The 16,784-nt window shown below is 38.0% G+C and overlaps 5 protein-coding genes across 5 annotated transcripts; 3 read left to right on the plus strand and 2 right to left on the minus strand.

Annotated features, from left to right (window-relative positions):
* Nucleotides 1-1,264: 1,264 nt before the first annotated feature.
* cldn3d (claudin 3d) lies at nt 1,265-3,076 on the minus strand. Its single transcript, XM_079898257.1, has one exon. It carries the CDS (start codon nt 2,741-2,743, stop codon nt 2,087-2,089), a length of 657 nt encoding a protein of 218 aa, XP_079754383.1. The 5' UTR covers nt 2,744-3,076; the 3' UTR covers nt 1,265-2,086.
* Nucleotides 3,077-8,178: 5,102 nt separating this feature from the next.
* On the plus strand, nt 8,179-8,993 carry LOC307174444 (claudin-4-like). The gene has a single exon (XM_079898258.1). The coding sequence runs from the start codon at nt 8,258-8,260 to the stop codon at nt 8,903-8,905; it is 648 nt and encodes a 215-aa protein (XP_079754384.1). The 5' UTR covers nt 8,179-8,257; the 3' UTR covers nt 8,906-8,993.
* Nucleotides 8,994-9,993: 1,000 nt separating this feature from the next.
* Nucleotides 9,994-11,492, plus strand: LOC307144783 (claudin-4-like; the record flags this gene model as incomplete). The annotated part of the gene is made up of 1 exon (XM_079847344.1): nt 9,994-11,492. Exon 1 carries the CDS (start codon nt 10,863-10,865, stop codon nt 11,490-11,492), a length of 630 nt encoding a protein of 209 aa, XP_079703470.1. The 5' UTR covers nt 9,994-10,862.
* Nucleotides 11,493-12,722: 1,230 nt separating this feature from the next.
* LOC307144784 (claudin-like protein ZF-A89) lies at nt 12,723-13,340 on the minus strand (the record flags this gene model as incomplete). The annotated part of the gene is made up of 1 exon (XM_079847345.1): nt 12,723-13,340. One exon carries the CDS (start codon nt 13,338-13,340, stop codon nt 12,723-12,725), a length of 618 nt encoding a protein of 205 aa, XP_079703471.1.
* A 2,438-nt stretch (nt 13,341-15,778) lies between these two features.
* Nucleotides 15,779-16,563, plus strand: LOC307174447 (claudin-like protein ZF-A89). Its single transcript, XM_079898261.1, has one exon. The coding sequence runs from the start codon at nt 15,826-15,828 to the stop codon at nt 16,450-16,452; it is 627 nt and encodes a 208-aa protein (XP_079754387.1). The 5' UTR covers nt 15,779-15,825; the 3' UTR covers nt 16,453-16,563.
* The last annotated feature ends 221 nt before the right edge of the window (nt 16,564-16,784 follow it).

Consider the following 16,784-nt stretch of genomic DNA (forward strand, 5'->3'; position numbering starts at 1 on the left):
AGAAGCGTTGTGCATAATGTAAACATTTTAGTTTTAGACTAATTGTGAGCAATTTACTCAGCTCACTTGCACAAAAACAGATTTAGTATTACTCAAAATAAAAATAGAGAAATTCAAACTCAAATATTACGCAAACCTACAATAATTAAAAGTTAAATTAAATGTACTTTATGTATTTAATCTCACTTTATTAACTAATGTCTTTGCTGCTGACCTTCGATGATCTAATCCAGCCATACTAAGCAAAAATGACTTTATATAAACATCACGTATGAGTTACATTTTTGGGGTTTTATATGCTGAAGTAAGTTTTAAACTTTCTTCTTCTGCATCCGATTCTTCTGCATTTAGAATGTCGTCTACTGTACAGGCGTGAATTTGCATTTCATTTCAGCTTTAGGCTTATTCATTTCACTTTTGATGTGAAAGGGTATTTACATTAAAAGCATTTTTTTTTTTATTATAAATTGTATTAAAAACAAAGCAAGCCCAGCCCAGGTGAGAAAAAGTAACGTAAAAGTAATAACGCCTTACTTTCCATTAAAAGTAACTAAGTAACGCAATTACTTTTTAGGGAGTAACACAATATTGTAACGCATAACTTTTTAAAGTAACTTTCCCCAACACTGGTGAATGATAGGATGTCCATCCCTTGTGCCAGTATACATAATAAATACTGCAATTATTCCATGAAAATAATAAGATTTGTCCATTTTGATTACATGGTGACTTGAAAATTCTTATTTGTGTATTTATGAGGTCAATAATATTGACTGGACAAGTACAGCTAGTGACTGGGGCATGACGGTTTTAAAAACCGCTCGACTGTAAAATTTCTCCACATAAATACACAGTAGCTGTTTAAATCGCTCAAAACCTACAATGGTTGAAACAAATGTAGTCTTTTCACCTCGGTTTACGCATATTCCATCGCTGCACATCATTTATTTTAGACAAGTGAACGTTTCTGTGACGTACAAGTACAAAGTGTAAGAAAATGTAACGAGGTAAGCACTCTCTTTATGAAGGGTTACTGAAACATTATAGCACCCCACTGTTTTACACTGTTACCATTCAAACCATCTTTCAACATTTCAATTAAAACGTTGCTTAAGCTAGGGGTTAAAGTCCTTTACTCGCAGTTTAAAAAGATAGGGCCCTTACCCAGGGTTATGCGCTCAGTGTGGAAATCTCTTAATAACTATTATCAAACTCAACAAATGATAAGACATACAGGTTTAATTTATTTGTGTTTTTTAATAATAATCAGGAATTCAATTATAATTCAGTTATACTTATTCAAATATATATTCTAATTATTCAGTGATTAAACACAACCGCAAACACGCAAATGTGCACAATATATTTAATCTGACAAAACTTTGGGAGGTGCCTGCACATAGTCTCATTGTTTCTCTGTTGTGTTGGCCAGTGGAACTTGAACTTAGGGCTTGAATCCAGTCTCGTGTTTGTGTCTCTCAAATCCACTTGTACTGTATTTTGTAACACGTACACAGACTCTAGAAAAATAAGATGTGGCTGTTGTTCATTGCTAAAGAGTATCAATGAGTAAGAATGTGAACGCCACTGAAATAAACATTAAACACAACTAAACATTTACAGAGTTGATTACAATTTAAGCAAAGAATAAACATATTGGTACAACACAAGATTTTCCATTTAGATTCGAGTCATTAGTATATAGTCCATTTTTATTCTTTTAAGTGAAAGTATAAAAAATATGAATTCACGAACAACTTTGTTAAAAGTGTAAAAACTGACAAAGAAAATAAAGCAAAAATAGTACATAAAAACACACAAGACTACAAAAATAAAACCACTGACTTTTTTCCCTTTATGAAACAACTGACAATTTGACTTAAAACATAACAGATGATTTATGCAACTTGCTAAAATATGCTAACAAAATGTGGAGTGATAATGGACAATGAACAAAACAAAAACATGTAGAAATGTTCACATGGAGAAAAAGTAAACAAGATTTTAAGTTACCTCCAACCCATATGGTCACAATTATCTTTCTATGAAAGACTGACAGTAGAACTCAAAAAGTCCTCAGAGGTCCTCAGACATAATCTCTCTTGTTGTAGGTGCTTGGAGCCACTGAGTGGTGGGCTGAGTAGGCTATACGACTCTGTGGCGGGTACCTTGTCTCATCTTTAGGTGGGCAACTGCAGCACAGAATGGAGCCTCCGATCAGCATCAGAGCAGCCGCGGCCCAGCCAAGGTACAGCGAAGCCCCTATTTCCATCTTCTGAGCTTCTGGAACAAGTGGGCTGTAGAACTCGAAAATAACGGTGTGTGCTGACCAGGACACGGGAATAAGCTGCATGACCGCAGCGGTTATGAAGGCGGCACCAGAGGTGATCATCACACGAGCTTTGGCCCCTTCATCCTCAATGCAGTTGGTGCACTTGGCCCCCACTATAGAGACAAAGAGCGCCAGGACACCCAAGATGATGGCCACCACCACCAGAGCACGAGCCGCCTGTAGGTCCGCAGGAAGAGCCAACATAGAGTCGTAGACTTTACACTGCATCTGTCCGGTGCTCTGAACCACACAGCTCATCCAGATTCCCTCCCAGTACACCTGTGCTGTGACGATATTGGTGCCGATGAATGCCGAGACCCTCCACATGGGCAAAGCACAGCACACAACGCTCAGAAGCCAGCCAAGAACCGAGAGCGTGACGCCTATTAACTCCAAACCGAAAGCTGCCATGTCTCCGCACTTTCTGCTTTCAAATTCGCTTGGATCTCTCTTGTGCTCTCTCTGTTCACTGAGGCTTTCACTTCGTCTGTAAAAGTCCTTGACACAATTACATCAGGAATCTCCAAAAATCACCAAAGGACCATTCAAGCATGGAGGGTGGGTGTTGACACACTGAATCTCCTCTTCAAGGACGGCTGGAATGTTCTGTCCTGGTCGAAATTGTCCTTGTTCTGAGAAAAAGGGCTGAGTTACCTGGGTTCTGACATCAGATGATAAGATGCGATCTTAGTATTGGTTAGCGTCCTCATAAATAGGGGAGCTGCTCTTTGTGTAGCACTTAGACAATGTAGCCTCCAGAAAAAGTTTGTTTAAACCAAAGGTTGTGACTGTTTACCAATGTTAATAGATAACCCAATGTAGATGTGTAAAAATGGCTCTTTAATGGACAATCATTGACAACACCAATGTAAACACCTTAGTGTAGGCCATTATGCATGCATACTGAAGTCTTAAAGTAGTAGCCCCCCCCCCCCCCCCCCATATATACTAAATGTATATATATATATATATATATATATATATATATATATATATATATATATATATATATATCACAGTTTACACATCTCACTGTTGTTGTCCTAAAATAGCCAAAATGCCATACATTTATGTTTCTTAATATGTAAAGGCGTACGAGCTACAAGGGATATGGAAAATGCCTGGAAACTTAAAATAAGCTGTTCAATCTAATCAAATAAATATTTCTGTAATTGTTTATTAACTTCCTCAATGAAATAAAATAGAGATTTATGCTGTCTCACTTCTTCAGTAGTAAGCAGTATACTTAAACATACTAACTACTGAATTCAAAGTCCTGGTATCAATCTAGTTCACCTTCGATTGCAGGCCATAAAGTCTAGCCATAAAACATGTATGTATTTAGAGCATTTCAGATCTCCATTTCCTGGTTGAAAGTAAAGTATTACATTTAGTGACACAACCAAAAAACAAGTGTATAAGTGAAATGATAAGAAACTGATAGGCTACATCCATATGTGCGTAATTAAGAAGGTTAGACAAATCTGTCTTTAGGAGAAATTAAAGCGCAAGTTTCAGTTTAAAAATGCAAAACTGCTGAGAGACTAAAGTGATATTGTGGTAACCCATTATATTATGTCAGTATCTGTAGTAGCCTACAGTTCAAGCTTTATTTACTTGTGAGAAAAAGACACGATTCTTCAGATGTGTACACTCTTATGAAAGCAGGAGTATGTGGCAATGTTGAATATGAGAATTTACTCTTGTGAGTGAATGTTACTTGTGCTGCTTACAAAAGTAGCAGTAACAGAATTGTTAAACCAAAGCACTAAAACAATTATCATGGGAAAAAAATCCTAAATGTCATTATATTAATTATCATTGTGTGCCTTTTTTTTCACATCAAATTAATAATCAGAACATTATTTACTCTAAAGTACATATTATTCTTATGTTGTGTTAGTTTATACTTGTTATCTTTTGGCCTCTGATACAGGATTTGTGTATTTACTAAACAACATTAACTAATTATGCATTCCTGATAAGACAACAACATAAGAGAGAAGGGGGCGCCTGTTTAATTCGTCAGTAAAGCAGCTACACTGTTTGTTTACAGGGAAAACACTTGCATCGCAGTGAATGTGCGTGGGAGATTTTGAGAGTAAATACATCACTGACATGTCTTAAACCAGACTCTGAGTCAGTAAACATTTGTGACCCTGGATCACAAAACCAGTCACATGTCGCAACGGGGATATTTGTGGCAATAGCCAACAATACATTGTATGGGTCAAAATTATCGATTTTTATTTTATGCCAAAAATCATTAGGATATTAAGTAAAGATCATGTTCCATGAAGATATTTTTTAATTTCCTACCGTAAATATAAAAAACATTTACTTTTGTGAGCACAATCGCAAACATAAATGGACAACTTTAAAAATGATTTTCTCAATGTTTTGATTTTTTTGCACCCTCAGATTTTCAAATAGTTGTATCAGTTGCTCACAGGATATTATCCTATCCTAACAAACCATACATCAATGGAAAGCTTATTTATTCAGCTTTCAGATGATGTATAAATCTCAATTTCAAAAAATTTACCCATGTGACTGGTTTTGTGGTCCAGGGTCACATTTGATTAATCCACCAAGTTGATAAATAACCTATATAACTTGATCAACATTTTACTGGACATTCAATAAAATACGGTTCTCAAAGATGAAACTGGGCACACCCAGAGAACCTGAAGCTAAAGGAAGATATTGAAAAGTCTTGTAGCACAAAATCCCAAACCCATATAACATTTTATGTGAAGTAAAAAAATAAAAGAGAAGAAGAAATAGTTATTGCCAAGTTTTTACAAGACCGCCCGAAACCGGTCTGTGTTTGATAGGCGCGTATGACATCATCAGCAGTGTGTTGGCCTACTTCCGTCTCAGTGAACACTGATTATATTTAAATGAGTTTCTGTGAGGCACGGCAGTGGTCATGACTAATGAGTTTCAGTGGGAAGATGTTGTTCTCTTAAATGGACAGAGGGGGGAGTGGCCAGTGCTTCCTGTGGCACTCCATTGGCCACCTTTGGCCATTTTTTGTAGCCTATTTCCTGAGTTAAATTAATGGTATTTCTTTTTTCTTTACCGGTTGAATTTTTGAATTTTCTCTCTACATCCACGAACTAGCAAGCACAAAACATTTTTTACAACATTTCACAATGTTGCTTTTTGGTTGCAGTATAACATTTTAAAGACATTCTAGAAACTACACCTGTTATTAAAATATAAAACAAAATAAAACGTTACAGAGACAAACAGAAAAACTTTCTGAACATGAGTTAGGCTACCTCAGACATCACGTTATTTATTTTATTATATTCTATTGTTTAATTTTTCTGAACATAAAGAGACTTTGAACTGCCACACGAGACATCGGCTACATTTTCTCCGCTGAAACTCGCGTGCAAAGTGGGTGTAAAAGCCACAAAGACACGTAGGCTACTTCCCGTCACGACAAATTATATCATTAACTTAGTTTTGAAAGTAGTTTTCCACTTCCAGTTCCTAATTGTTAAGTAGGTAAAAACCCGACCCTCATTGCGAGTTTCGATGTACTGTATGTAATCGAAAATGACTAATAAATCAATAAACCGCGGAAAAGGTGTCCGTTGGACAGGCTGCGTCACTTCACTGTAGGCTAACTCGTCTGAAACTTCTTTCCAATACAATATGTAGCCACTAGTGGGCATACATTTACCATACAAAACATCTGCCAAACACATGTAACACACTAGGCATTCGTTATGAACATTAACTATTAGACTGTATAGGTTTACTTTCTGAACTGCAAACTTTCTGAGTAGCCTATCACAGGTGTTTTTAAATGTAATGTAGGCCTACATAATTTTCTGTTGCTTATATTTATGTTGCTCATATAATTAACACACATCAGTTGAAATTATTGAGCATTATGGCGAGTATCAAAAGAGTTCAAGGCTTAGCTTTCTCAGAACCAATCCCATGTGAAACAGCCCCTTGTCAACGAAGGGAGTGAGGGTAGGCCTACTCTGTTTGACTCAAACATCATGTTTTTCTGAATGTGATAGGCTATTTGAAGCAGGGGAAGATTTGAACACTCAAGGAAAACAAACACACACACACCCTTTGCCTGTGACATCACATTAACGTTAGGCTACTGTCAATATTCCGTTAAGATATGTTTTTGTTCCTTTCAAATATTTTATATTTGTTGTTCAGAGTGTAACGCCATCTTGTTATATTAAAGCCGCGCTTATATTCTATAAGTTGTAGCCTTATAAAATTGATCTTTTATTATTCCTCTGTTATTCTCAGTTAAACAGACTTGTTGCTGCAACGATCTGAGCTGTTCAGTCTTGCCCAGGCAAATTTTCAACATTCACCTGTTCTCCGGCAGAAACCAGTTTGACCAGTTCCAGGTAACCTAGGTACAGGTGCATTTGGGCGGCTCCTCCCCTACAGCGTCAGCAAACTCTTGAGAAATAGTTGCCATGGGAATTGCTAACGTGCTGAGTAAGAAGCTTTGTAAATATAGCATATTTGTTACATGTGTCATTTCCAAATCAAAACTTTTTTACTTTAGATATCTTTGACCTGAATGGAGTGCGATAAGATAATGGTCAGTGCTCCACAAGCTACGGAAAACATTCCTAAAATCTCCACGCCTGCTCTATTGTGTCATATGAAACCAGCCGCCACTTTCTTGATACTTTGTTGACCATGAGGGAGAGCAAACTAACTTAAACAGAGAAATATTATCAAGGTCCTTATTATGTTTTCCTAGAACAAAACCCCCTATACACTGTCAAATAATAATAATAATAATTAAAAAATTATATATATATATATATATATATATATATATATATATATACACACACACACACACACACACACACACACACACACACACACACACACACACACACACATATATATATATATATATATATATATATATATATATATATACACACACCCACTCAGTATTATGTTTTAGAATAAAAATAATATAATAAAAACATTATAAACATAATTTCTTTATTCATTATATATATATATATATATATATACATACACACACACACACACACACACACACACACACACACCCACTCAGTATTATGTTTTAGAATAAAAATAATATAATAAAAACATAATAAACATAATTTATTTATTCACTATATATATATATATATATAATTTTATATAATTCATTATTAGATAAGTAAAATAAATATTGTTTTATAATGAAAATAATATAATTAAACAAAAAATAATCATTTTAAAATAAAATGTATACAATGATGTAATTTAATTCATTAATACGTTTTATATTAGTTTATATTAATTTACATTTATTTATATTAGTTTATTTATTGATGAGTTTCGACTGCCAGCACTCTTATTTCACATCATCCCACAGCATTTTCCAGTAGGCTGTATTGTGTGTGTGTGTGTGTGTGTGTGTGTGTGTGTGTGTGTGTGTGTGTGTGTGTGTGTGTGTGTGTGTGTGTGTGTGTGTGTGTGTGTTTGGGGGGGAAATTATAATCTGATCACTTCCTGTCAGGGGCACTCCCTGTCTTTCTGTCCCTTAATTCTATCAAAAAGGCATTTTTTCTTACTTGTGCAGTACACATGTTCTTGATATATTTCACAGACCCCTCATTTTATTACATTTATATTTTAAAATTGTGAAGTGTAAACAATTGAGCAAACCATATAAGGTGCTGTGTCCGCAATCAAAAAAATTAAAGGGAGTGACTCATTCAAGATCAGTTGGATCCCATGAAGTAACCACAAAACCAGCAGAGCAGGTCATTCGTTAGAAGTCCCGCCTCCAAAAACACAGGCTCTTTAAAGCATCAGCACACACCCTCTGAGGCATACACCTGTAAGCAGTGCGAAGAGAGCCTCCTCAAACCCCCCCAAAAATAGAGAAAGGTTATGGTGTCTGCTGGGCTTCAGTTACTGGGCATCGCCCTGGCCATCATTGGATGGATATGTGTCATTGTGGTCTGTGCTCTTCCCATGTGGAGAGTTACAGCTTTCATTGGCAATAACATCGTCACGGCACAGACATCATGGGAGGGAATCTGGATGAACTGCGTCGTGCAAAGTACCGGACAGATGCAGTGTAAAGTCTACGACTCCATGCTGGCCCTCAGCTCAGACCTTCAGGCCGCCCGCGCTCTCACGGTCATTGCAGTCGTGATTGGGATCCTGGGCATCATGCTGGCGATGGCTGGCGGCAAATGCACCAATTGCGTTGAGGACGAGAGCTCCAAAAACAAGGTCGCTATCACTGCCGGTGTGATTTTCATCATTGCAGGGGTGCTGTGTCTGATCCCGGTGTGCTGGACGGCCCACGCCGTCATCCAGGACTTCTACAACCCCTTGGTGAACGCAGCACTAAAGAGAGAGCTGGGAGCAGCGCTTTACATCGGCTGGGGGGCCGCCGCCCTGTTGATCATCGGGGGAGCTTTGCTCTGCTGCAACTGCCCACCAAAAGAAGAAACAGGAAAATACACCGCCAAATATAATGCTACCCCTCGCTCTGAAGCCTCTGCGCCCTCTGGCAAAAACTTTGTGTAAATGATCTACTCTAAAATGGACTCTACAGTGCCTATAATGTTTACAATCTTGGTTTGTCCAGGATGTAGCGGCTCAAAAAGAGTTTGCAGCAGGTATCATGAGGACTTGAAAAGCAGTCAATGAAACGCTGATGCTACAAGTTTTCAAAATATTTTCAATATATATATATATATATATATATATATATATATATTCAACACAAAGACAAAGAGGACAATGGGGAACCACATCTTTTTTTAAAAAAAAAATCTGCAGTTAAAGGAAGTTAATCTGGAAATCTGTCTTAAGTATGATCAAATTTTCCTCTTAAAATGTACTGTGGTCATGTGTTGTGTTTTTGTTGTTGTTCAAAATGTATTTTCATTTTTTCAAGTATTTTTCAACATTTATGATTTTGTAAATATTACTGTTTTGTTCTGTAAAAAGCATTTTTTTTTTTCCTGATATAAACGTCTGGCCTAATGAAAAAAAAATAAAAAAAAATGTTTGTATCACACCAATCTTTTGTCTGTCCGCTGTATTAATGCATTTGCATGGGTGTTGACGTGGGTGTCATATTACAGCCCTCCATTATGTGTCACCTGCCCTGTGGAACTTAGATTTCAAAAGAGTCCCAGTGTACAAAATATTCTCAAAGGGAGTTGACAAAAAAAAAAAAAAAAAAAAAAAACAGCAGGTGTGGTTTTTCAGGTCCACGAATTCAACAAGACTAAACACGATCTAAGGTTTGGCTTGTTTACTCAGAGCTGCTAGTAATTATAAGCGATTTGCTTTTTGTTTTTCAACAATACAAATTTAATTGTGAAAGTCTATAGCAACCTGGATTGTGTATTTAGAATTTGTGGGAGCAAACAGGATACAGTTTTGCAAGTTGAATTTAAATGTAAGAAGGAAGAATTACACTGAATTGAAATTCAAAGAAATTCATTTTACTCTAACTATCTATCTATCTATCTATCTATCTATCTATCTATCTATCTATCTATCTATCTATCTATCTATCTATCTATCTATCTATCTATCTATCTATCTATCTATCTATCTATCTATCTATCCATGGTCAGGCAAAACAAGAAGGATCTAATTGCAGCACTTTAATAATAATAAAACACAATGAAGAAGCTCATAGGAAGAACATGTGGAAGCATAAACAAGACACAAGACAAATAATTGAACAAACTGAGGGCTATAAATACACAGATGCAAACGAGGGAAGGGAACTAAATGAACAACGGATTAACTTAATTAGTGATTATGGGACCCAAGAGGACATTAAATAGGGCATTATTTGAAGGGACAGCCATTTGTAGTGGTGTCCGAAAGTAGAGTGGACGTTATTGAGTGTAGCCTACTCCTTTAATCCCACAATGCACCGCAATAACGAGTCTACAACCGATGTACGCTCACCCATGATGCACTGTGAGAGTCGCACGTCGAATTAATTCCCACGTCTCACCAGAAGATGCCGTCTACCACTGAATCGTTCATCCATTCGTTTTTTCAAACCGCTGGTCCAATGTGGCTTATCATAAATTAAATTCCTATAAATTCCCTTTTTCTTGATAATTAAAGTTCAAGATAAATCTTTTAATTTTCAACATACAGTACATGTTACAATCTCTCTCTTTTTAATTTTGCCCAACCCTGATACAAACAACAAAAAAACAAAATAAGAATAAAATCTTATTTATCACACAAAACCCATAATAACGTGAAGCTATTTCACCAGTATGCATACCCTTTTTAGTGCTTTTTTTAATTCATCTGGACTGTCAAGTGGTTTCTCAAGTTGTCTAGCTCTTCATACAGCTCACACAATAGTCAAAGAATATCAAATGTCCGGTTTTCTTTTTATGCAAGAACTCCGCCCAAAGTCTGCGGGCTATAAAACCCTGACAAATAAAACTTTTCAGACGCTTTGCGCAACCATCCATGAACTGACCTGTGTCCAGCAACAATGGCATCTCAAGGCATCCAGATCCTGGGCATCATGCTTTCAATGATAGGCTGGTTGGGGACCATCATCACCTGTGGCATGCCAATGTGGAGGGTCACAGCCTTTGTTGGAGCGAACATCGTCACGGCACAAATCATCTGGGAGGGTTTGTGGATGAGCTGTGTCGTGCAGAGCACCGGACAGATGCAGTGTAAGGTCTACGACTCCATGTTGGCTCTATCACAAGATCTGCAGGCTTCCAGAGTCATGGTTATCATCTCCATCATGATGGGCGTCTTTGGATTCCTGATGGCTGTGGCTGGAGGAAAGTGTACCAATTGCTTGGAGGACGAAACAGCCAAAGCCAGAGCGTGCATCGTCTCAGGGGTGGTTTTAATTATCGCCGGCTTTCTCCTCCTGATACCCGTGTGCTGGTCTGCACACACTCTTATCAGGGACTTCTACAACCCTCTAGTAACAGCAGGCCAGCAGCGGGAGCTTGGAGCATGTCTCTACATAGGCTGGGGATCTGGAGGCCTCTTGTTGCTGGGTGGTGGGCTTCTTTGTTGGAACTGCCCGTCCAATGACAGTAGGCCCTACATGACATACACCCATGCAAGATCTGTGACCCCAGCAATGGATTACGTGTGAGAAAACAAGCATTACTTGAAGATATATGGCTATAGGCTACGGTGCAAAATGACTCATTGCACACAATGAGTTAAATTACCACAACTTTGTCACTTGTTAAATGCTTGAAAATTACTGAATGAAAGGTGATGAATATGAGTTTACAATGTTCATGTACAATAAAAATGTGATCAAAATAAAATTGTGTTTGTGTGTGACTGACCATGAAATATGTTAGCCCTGAAAACATTTTTTTACACACATACACTCCTCTGTTGACCATTTCACCGCTGCTGATTTTTCCCCATGCACACAATAAGTTATTTTCATTGTCAAGGAGAAACACTTTGCACTCCAACTACTGCACAATATTAAACAAGCTCAATCATTAATAACAGAACCTTGCTAATGTTTAAACAAGCATATGAGAACTCTGACCAGGAATTAGAAATATGATAAATAAGTGTTGTTTTTGTGGGTCAATGACAAGTAAGGTTGTCTGAGATGATAAAAATGATATTTTAAAAAAAATAAAAAAATACATTTGGACATGACCGTATTCATGTTGGTTACATTTTAATTATTTAATGTTTGATAACACTTAAAACTTTTAGCCTTCTTGCACATAAAATACATGAGTTTATGTAAGATTTTATTATTAAGTTAATTGATTAATTTGACCTGAATATAAATGTCAGAATAGCCAGGCTTTATATTTATTAAAAAAAATAATAATTACACACAGACAGTCATGCAAGGTATAAAGGGGTTCCACTTTTTTAAATGCCACACCATTTTTAATATTGCTGCTTATAATTTTTTTAAGAAAAAAATAATGCCAAAATCTCTGGACAGTCAGTCACCAAGCTCTGCACCCCACACATAATTGATCAAAATGACAGAAATTGAAAATGTGTTCATCAGAGAAGAGATGTTAATATGTGTTAATTTATAATTTTTGTATGAATTGTATTTCTTGTAAGCTTTAACTAAAGAGACAAAAAAGAGCGCACTTGACCATTTGAATATAGCCTAAACAAGTTTTTATTTTTGACTTTTTTGACTTGACATTTTACTTTGTGCAATTAGATCTTTGTACAACTTTGTATCTAGGTATACAAACATATGTTTTAGCCTATTTAAAACACTGGATAATTAATCCATACTGTCAAAAGTGTAACCTTATATGTTTATTATAGAAACCTTGAGTACAAACTCAGACACAAGTTCTGATCTACTTTTAAATGTTCTTCATTCAATTTCTTTTTCCGAGTCGTTTGATTTCGGTGCGGGGTTTTTGGCGACGAATGCTCGTTCGTGTTTCGGAAGCTGACAGCAGAGTATCGCGCCCCCGGTGAGCAGCAGCCCTGCGGAACACCAGCCCGTGTAAAGCGACGGCCCGAATCTCGCCGCGTCCGTCAGGGACGGATTGTAGACGATGGTGTACGCCGACCAGCAGACAGGTGTGAGACACAGCAATCCGGCGATTATGAAAAACACCCCCGCAGATATGACAAGTGCTGCTCTCGCGGTTTTGTCCTCGATACAGGTGGTACATTTCCCTCCTACAACCGCCAGGAGCAGGCCGACGACAGAGAGCAAGATGGAGATGATGAGTAAAGCGCGCGCGGCTAGTAAATCCACAGGCAGCGCGAACACTGAATAGTAGTACACTGTGCACTGCATGTGCCCCGTGCCCTGGGTCACACATATCATCCACAGTCCCTCCAAAATGACCTGAGCCGTCGAGAGGATGCCGATTGAGTAGACTGTAGACTTCCACATCGGTAGGGCGCAGGTTATGATAGACCCCAGAAACCCAACAAAAGACAGGGCAACCCCTAACATCTGCAGCCCAAAAGATGCCATGCTCCTCTTGTATAGTCACACATTTTGTTTAACTTAACTGACTTTACTGCATTTATATGCAGATCCTCCCCACACGTTGGGGTGGGATTTGAACAAACGACATGGTCTTTGGAAGCAAAAATGGGTGGTCTCAAGTTTTTTTTCTGGCTGGCTTTGTTTATTTGATTAACTATTTGGGTCGCTTTTGGTCTTATGGACTTTCTTGAAACACTTCACATCCTTGGATGTGTTTATGCATAGCATAATGCAGTAGAAAATCTTAAAGTGTCTTAAAATATTTTCACACTCTAGCCGTTCACTTATCAATGCAGCTGTATACAAATAAGCTCTTTCAGGAGCATTTTTCATTCTTGGATTATTTTTCTGAAAGTCATGTAGGCTACATTTCAAATTATGTATTAGGCTACATTATGGTCGAAATTTTATTGATGAAATTTCAATAATTTTTGGAAGAAAACACCTTTGTTTTACTATGGCTAATTTCATAATGACCATTTATGTAGGCTATCCTAAATAATAGCATATTTTTACACATTTTGCATCATGTGACAAAATTAGTCATAGCCTATGCCATATGTAGGCCTGTAGTATTATAGGCTACAGCTTGATGCACAGTAAAAAGCAACAAAAGTATATTCTAATAATTACCTTGCCCTTCTGTTGTCTTCGCCTACACTTTTGAAAAAGATATTTCTTGGGTCAGAAAATGCTAGTCGTGGTGGGCGTGGTGATAAAAAAAAGTGTTCCTTGATTGGGTCTAACTCAGGGGCTTTACGGTGTTACGTATGCCATGTCTACTGCTGCCATATATCTGCCATATGTGGCTACTCTGTCTGCCATATATGGCAGAGTAGCCTATAGCAGTTTCCATAGCAGTCAGAGTTTAGATAAAACATCAGCTAATGATGATGCTCGTTAAAAAATTTAGTAGGGCTTTAACCACCCTAAATTTCCACCCAGCCCCCCTAAAAATTTGCTATTAACTGTAGGCCTACACTAATTCGTGATCGCCTCATATGTCATTAAAAGTCATATGAACCCGGTTCCTCCAGGCTATTATCTCCGCAGCGTCAGAACAAAAGCAGAGGACAACGTGTTTGCATTTATTGATAGATCGTTATGAAATACATGCATCTGTGTAGTTCTCTGTTTGTCATAAATACAGTTTACATAATGATGCTGTAGCAATTCAACAGTTTCCCACTGTAAAATATGGGCTTATTTATTTATTTATGAAATTTCTTTCATCCAAACGGCATGAGACTTTGTAACTTTTCCTACTCAATGTAATATTATAAAATATTATAATATTAATTTGATAATAAATCCAAAGTCAAAACACGCCGTGACGATGAGCGCTGCTCTTAACGCCGACTTTTCTGATTGGATCCCACTTCAGAAAAAAACGTGTTTTTATTATTATTTTAACAACGTCGAAAACACAATGGCAGATTTTAAATGAACACATGCATGTATACATTATTGCAAAAGTATTATTATAAAAATAATTGTGTGGATTGAATGTGCGCAGCCGCAGTTTATTGCATCACTTAATCGCGCATCTTTTTGATTAGCTGTTTAACGAAGAAATTAAATAATAGCAATCAGGAGAATGGAAGCAGCAAAAAAAAAAAAAAAAAAAAAAAAAAAAAAAAAAATAGGACCGTATAGCTGTCAGCAAAACGTTACACTTCTGCAATAAAAATTGCACTGCAGCAAAAAGGTAATGTGTATTTATTTAATGCTGCTCACTGTGAGTTTTAATTAATAGTGTAATAGAGTTAATAGTGCATCGTGCATTTTGTCTGGTATAATGTGAGGTATAGCCTATCGTAATGTCGTTGTTCCTTGTAGGCCTATGCCCATGGGAATGCCATAGGCTACTCTAGGTACGCCGCCACTGGTCTAACTCACTTTTTTTTAAAAAACAATAAACAAATAATCTTCTGTAAATATCCATGAGGAGACCTAATTGTAATTGTATAGGCTAGGAAGTGCTTTTATTGACAACAGAGCAGCGGCAAGCGCGTGACGTTGTCATAGCCTACATTGCGCGCTGATTTGGTCCACAGTGATGCGCGCATATTTATATTTTTTATTATAAATATAATAAAAATGTATTATAAATATATGTGCGTGTATGACAAAGTTTAGGCCTAGGCCGCTGATTTCCTGACCAGTCCTATTACATATAGCCTAGCCTATGACTTAAATTATAAAGTGCGTTAGAAAATTCCTTCTGTAGGCCTGAGTTAGTACTTTTTCAATGGCTTTTAAATATGTCCCACCCAAGTTACGCACGTTCACCGTCCTTGTTAGTTCTGATGAGCCTTGTGTCTGAAAGCAATTAGGAGGAATTGAGCTGGAAATCCTCACCAGCTGAATCAAATCACATTTTTAAGAAACCGCGCCTCTAAAAGCCACTATAAATAATTGTATCGTTCATTCGTGTGATAGACTCTGATACTTTACACACAAGAACGTAATGGCATCTGTTGGGCTTCAGATTTTGGCCATTGCCCTCGCGGTTATTGGCTGGTTGGGAGAAATCATTATCTGTGCGCTCCCCATGTGGAAGGTGACTGCGTTTATTGGCAACAACATCGTGACCGCACAGACCCACTGGGAAGGCCTTTGGATGAACTGCGTGCAGCAGAGCACGGGTCAGCTGCAGTGCAAGGTCTACGACTCAATGCTGGCGCTACCGCGAGATCTCCAGGCTTCTCGAGCTCTGGTTGTCATCTCCATCCTCGTGACCTTCCTGGGAGTTCTTCTGGCCGTCGCTGGAGGCAAGTGCACCAACTGCATTGAAGACCGGGACGCAAAGGCCAAAGTTGGGATCGCGGCCGGGGTGTTCTTCCTGGTTGGTGGTGTTCTCTGCCTGATCCCGGTCTGCTGGTGCGCGAACTCCGTCATCCAAGATTTCTACAACCCCATGCTGTCTGAGGCCCAGAAGCGGGAGCTGGGAGCGTCGCTGTTTATCGGATGGGGCGCGTCTGGTCTGCTGTTCATCGGGGGCGCGCTTCTCTGTTGCCAGTGCCCAAAGAGTGAGGGTCGTGGTTATTCCGTCAAGTACTCCGCTCCGAGGTCAGCTCCAGGGGCCTACGTGTGAAACTCAGACTTTCTGGACTAATGACTCTCCTGTTTGTCAAGGAAGAGAGATGAACTTTTACTTTCTGGTCTTGCATGTTTATCTTTTTTAACTCAATAAATTAATTTTTACACCGTCTAAATGACTCCATTTGTACAGCGCGACCTTTGCGCATGCCCAGTTGAGCTCGCGCAGGGTTGCTCAGGGTCGCTAGCCTCATTGTTTATAATCGCGTTCTTGCAAACTATTCTAAGTCAATCTTTAAGGCAAAGATTTAGTCTTCGTTCCCAAATAAAGACTGAAAATATTCAGAAGTGTATGGTGATGTTGAAATCATGCAACTTGAGTGGTTC

Source organism: Squalius cephalus (genome assembly GCF_949319135.1).
Source record: "Squalius cephalus genome assembly, chromosome: 17".
Classification (NCBI taxonomy): Eukaryota; Metazoa; Chordata; class Actinopteri; order Cypriniformes; family Leuciscidae; genus Squalius; species Squalius cephalus.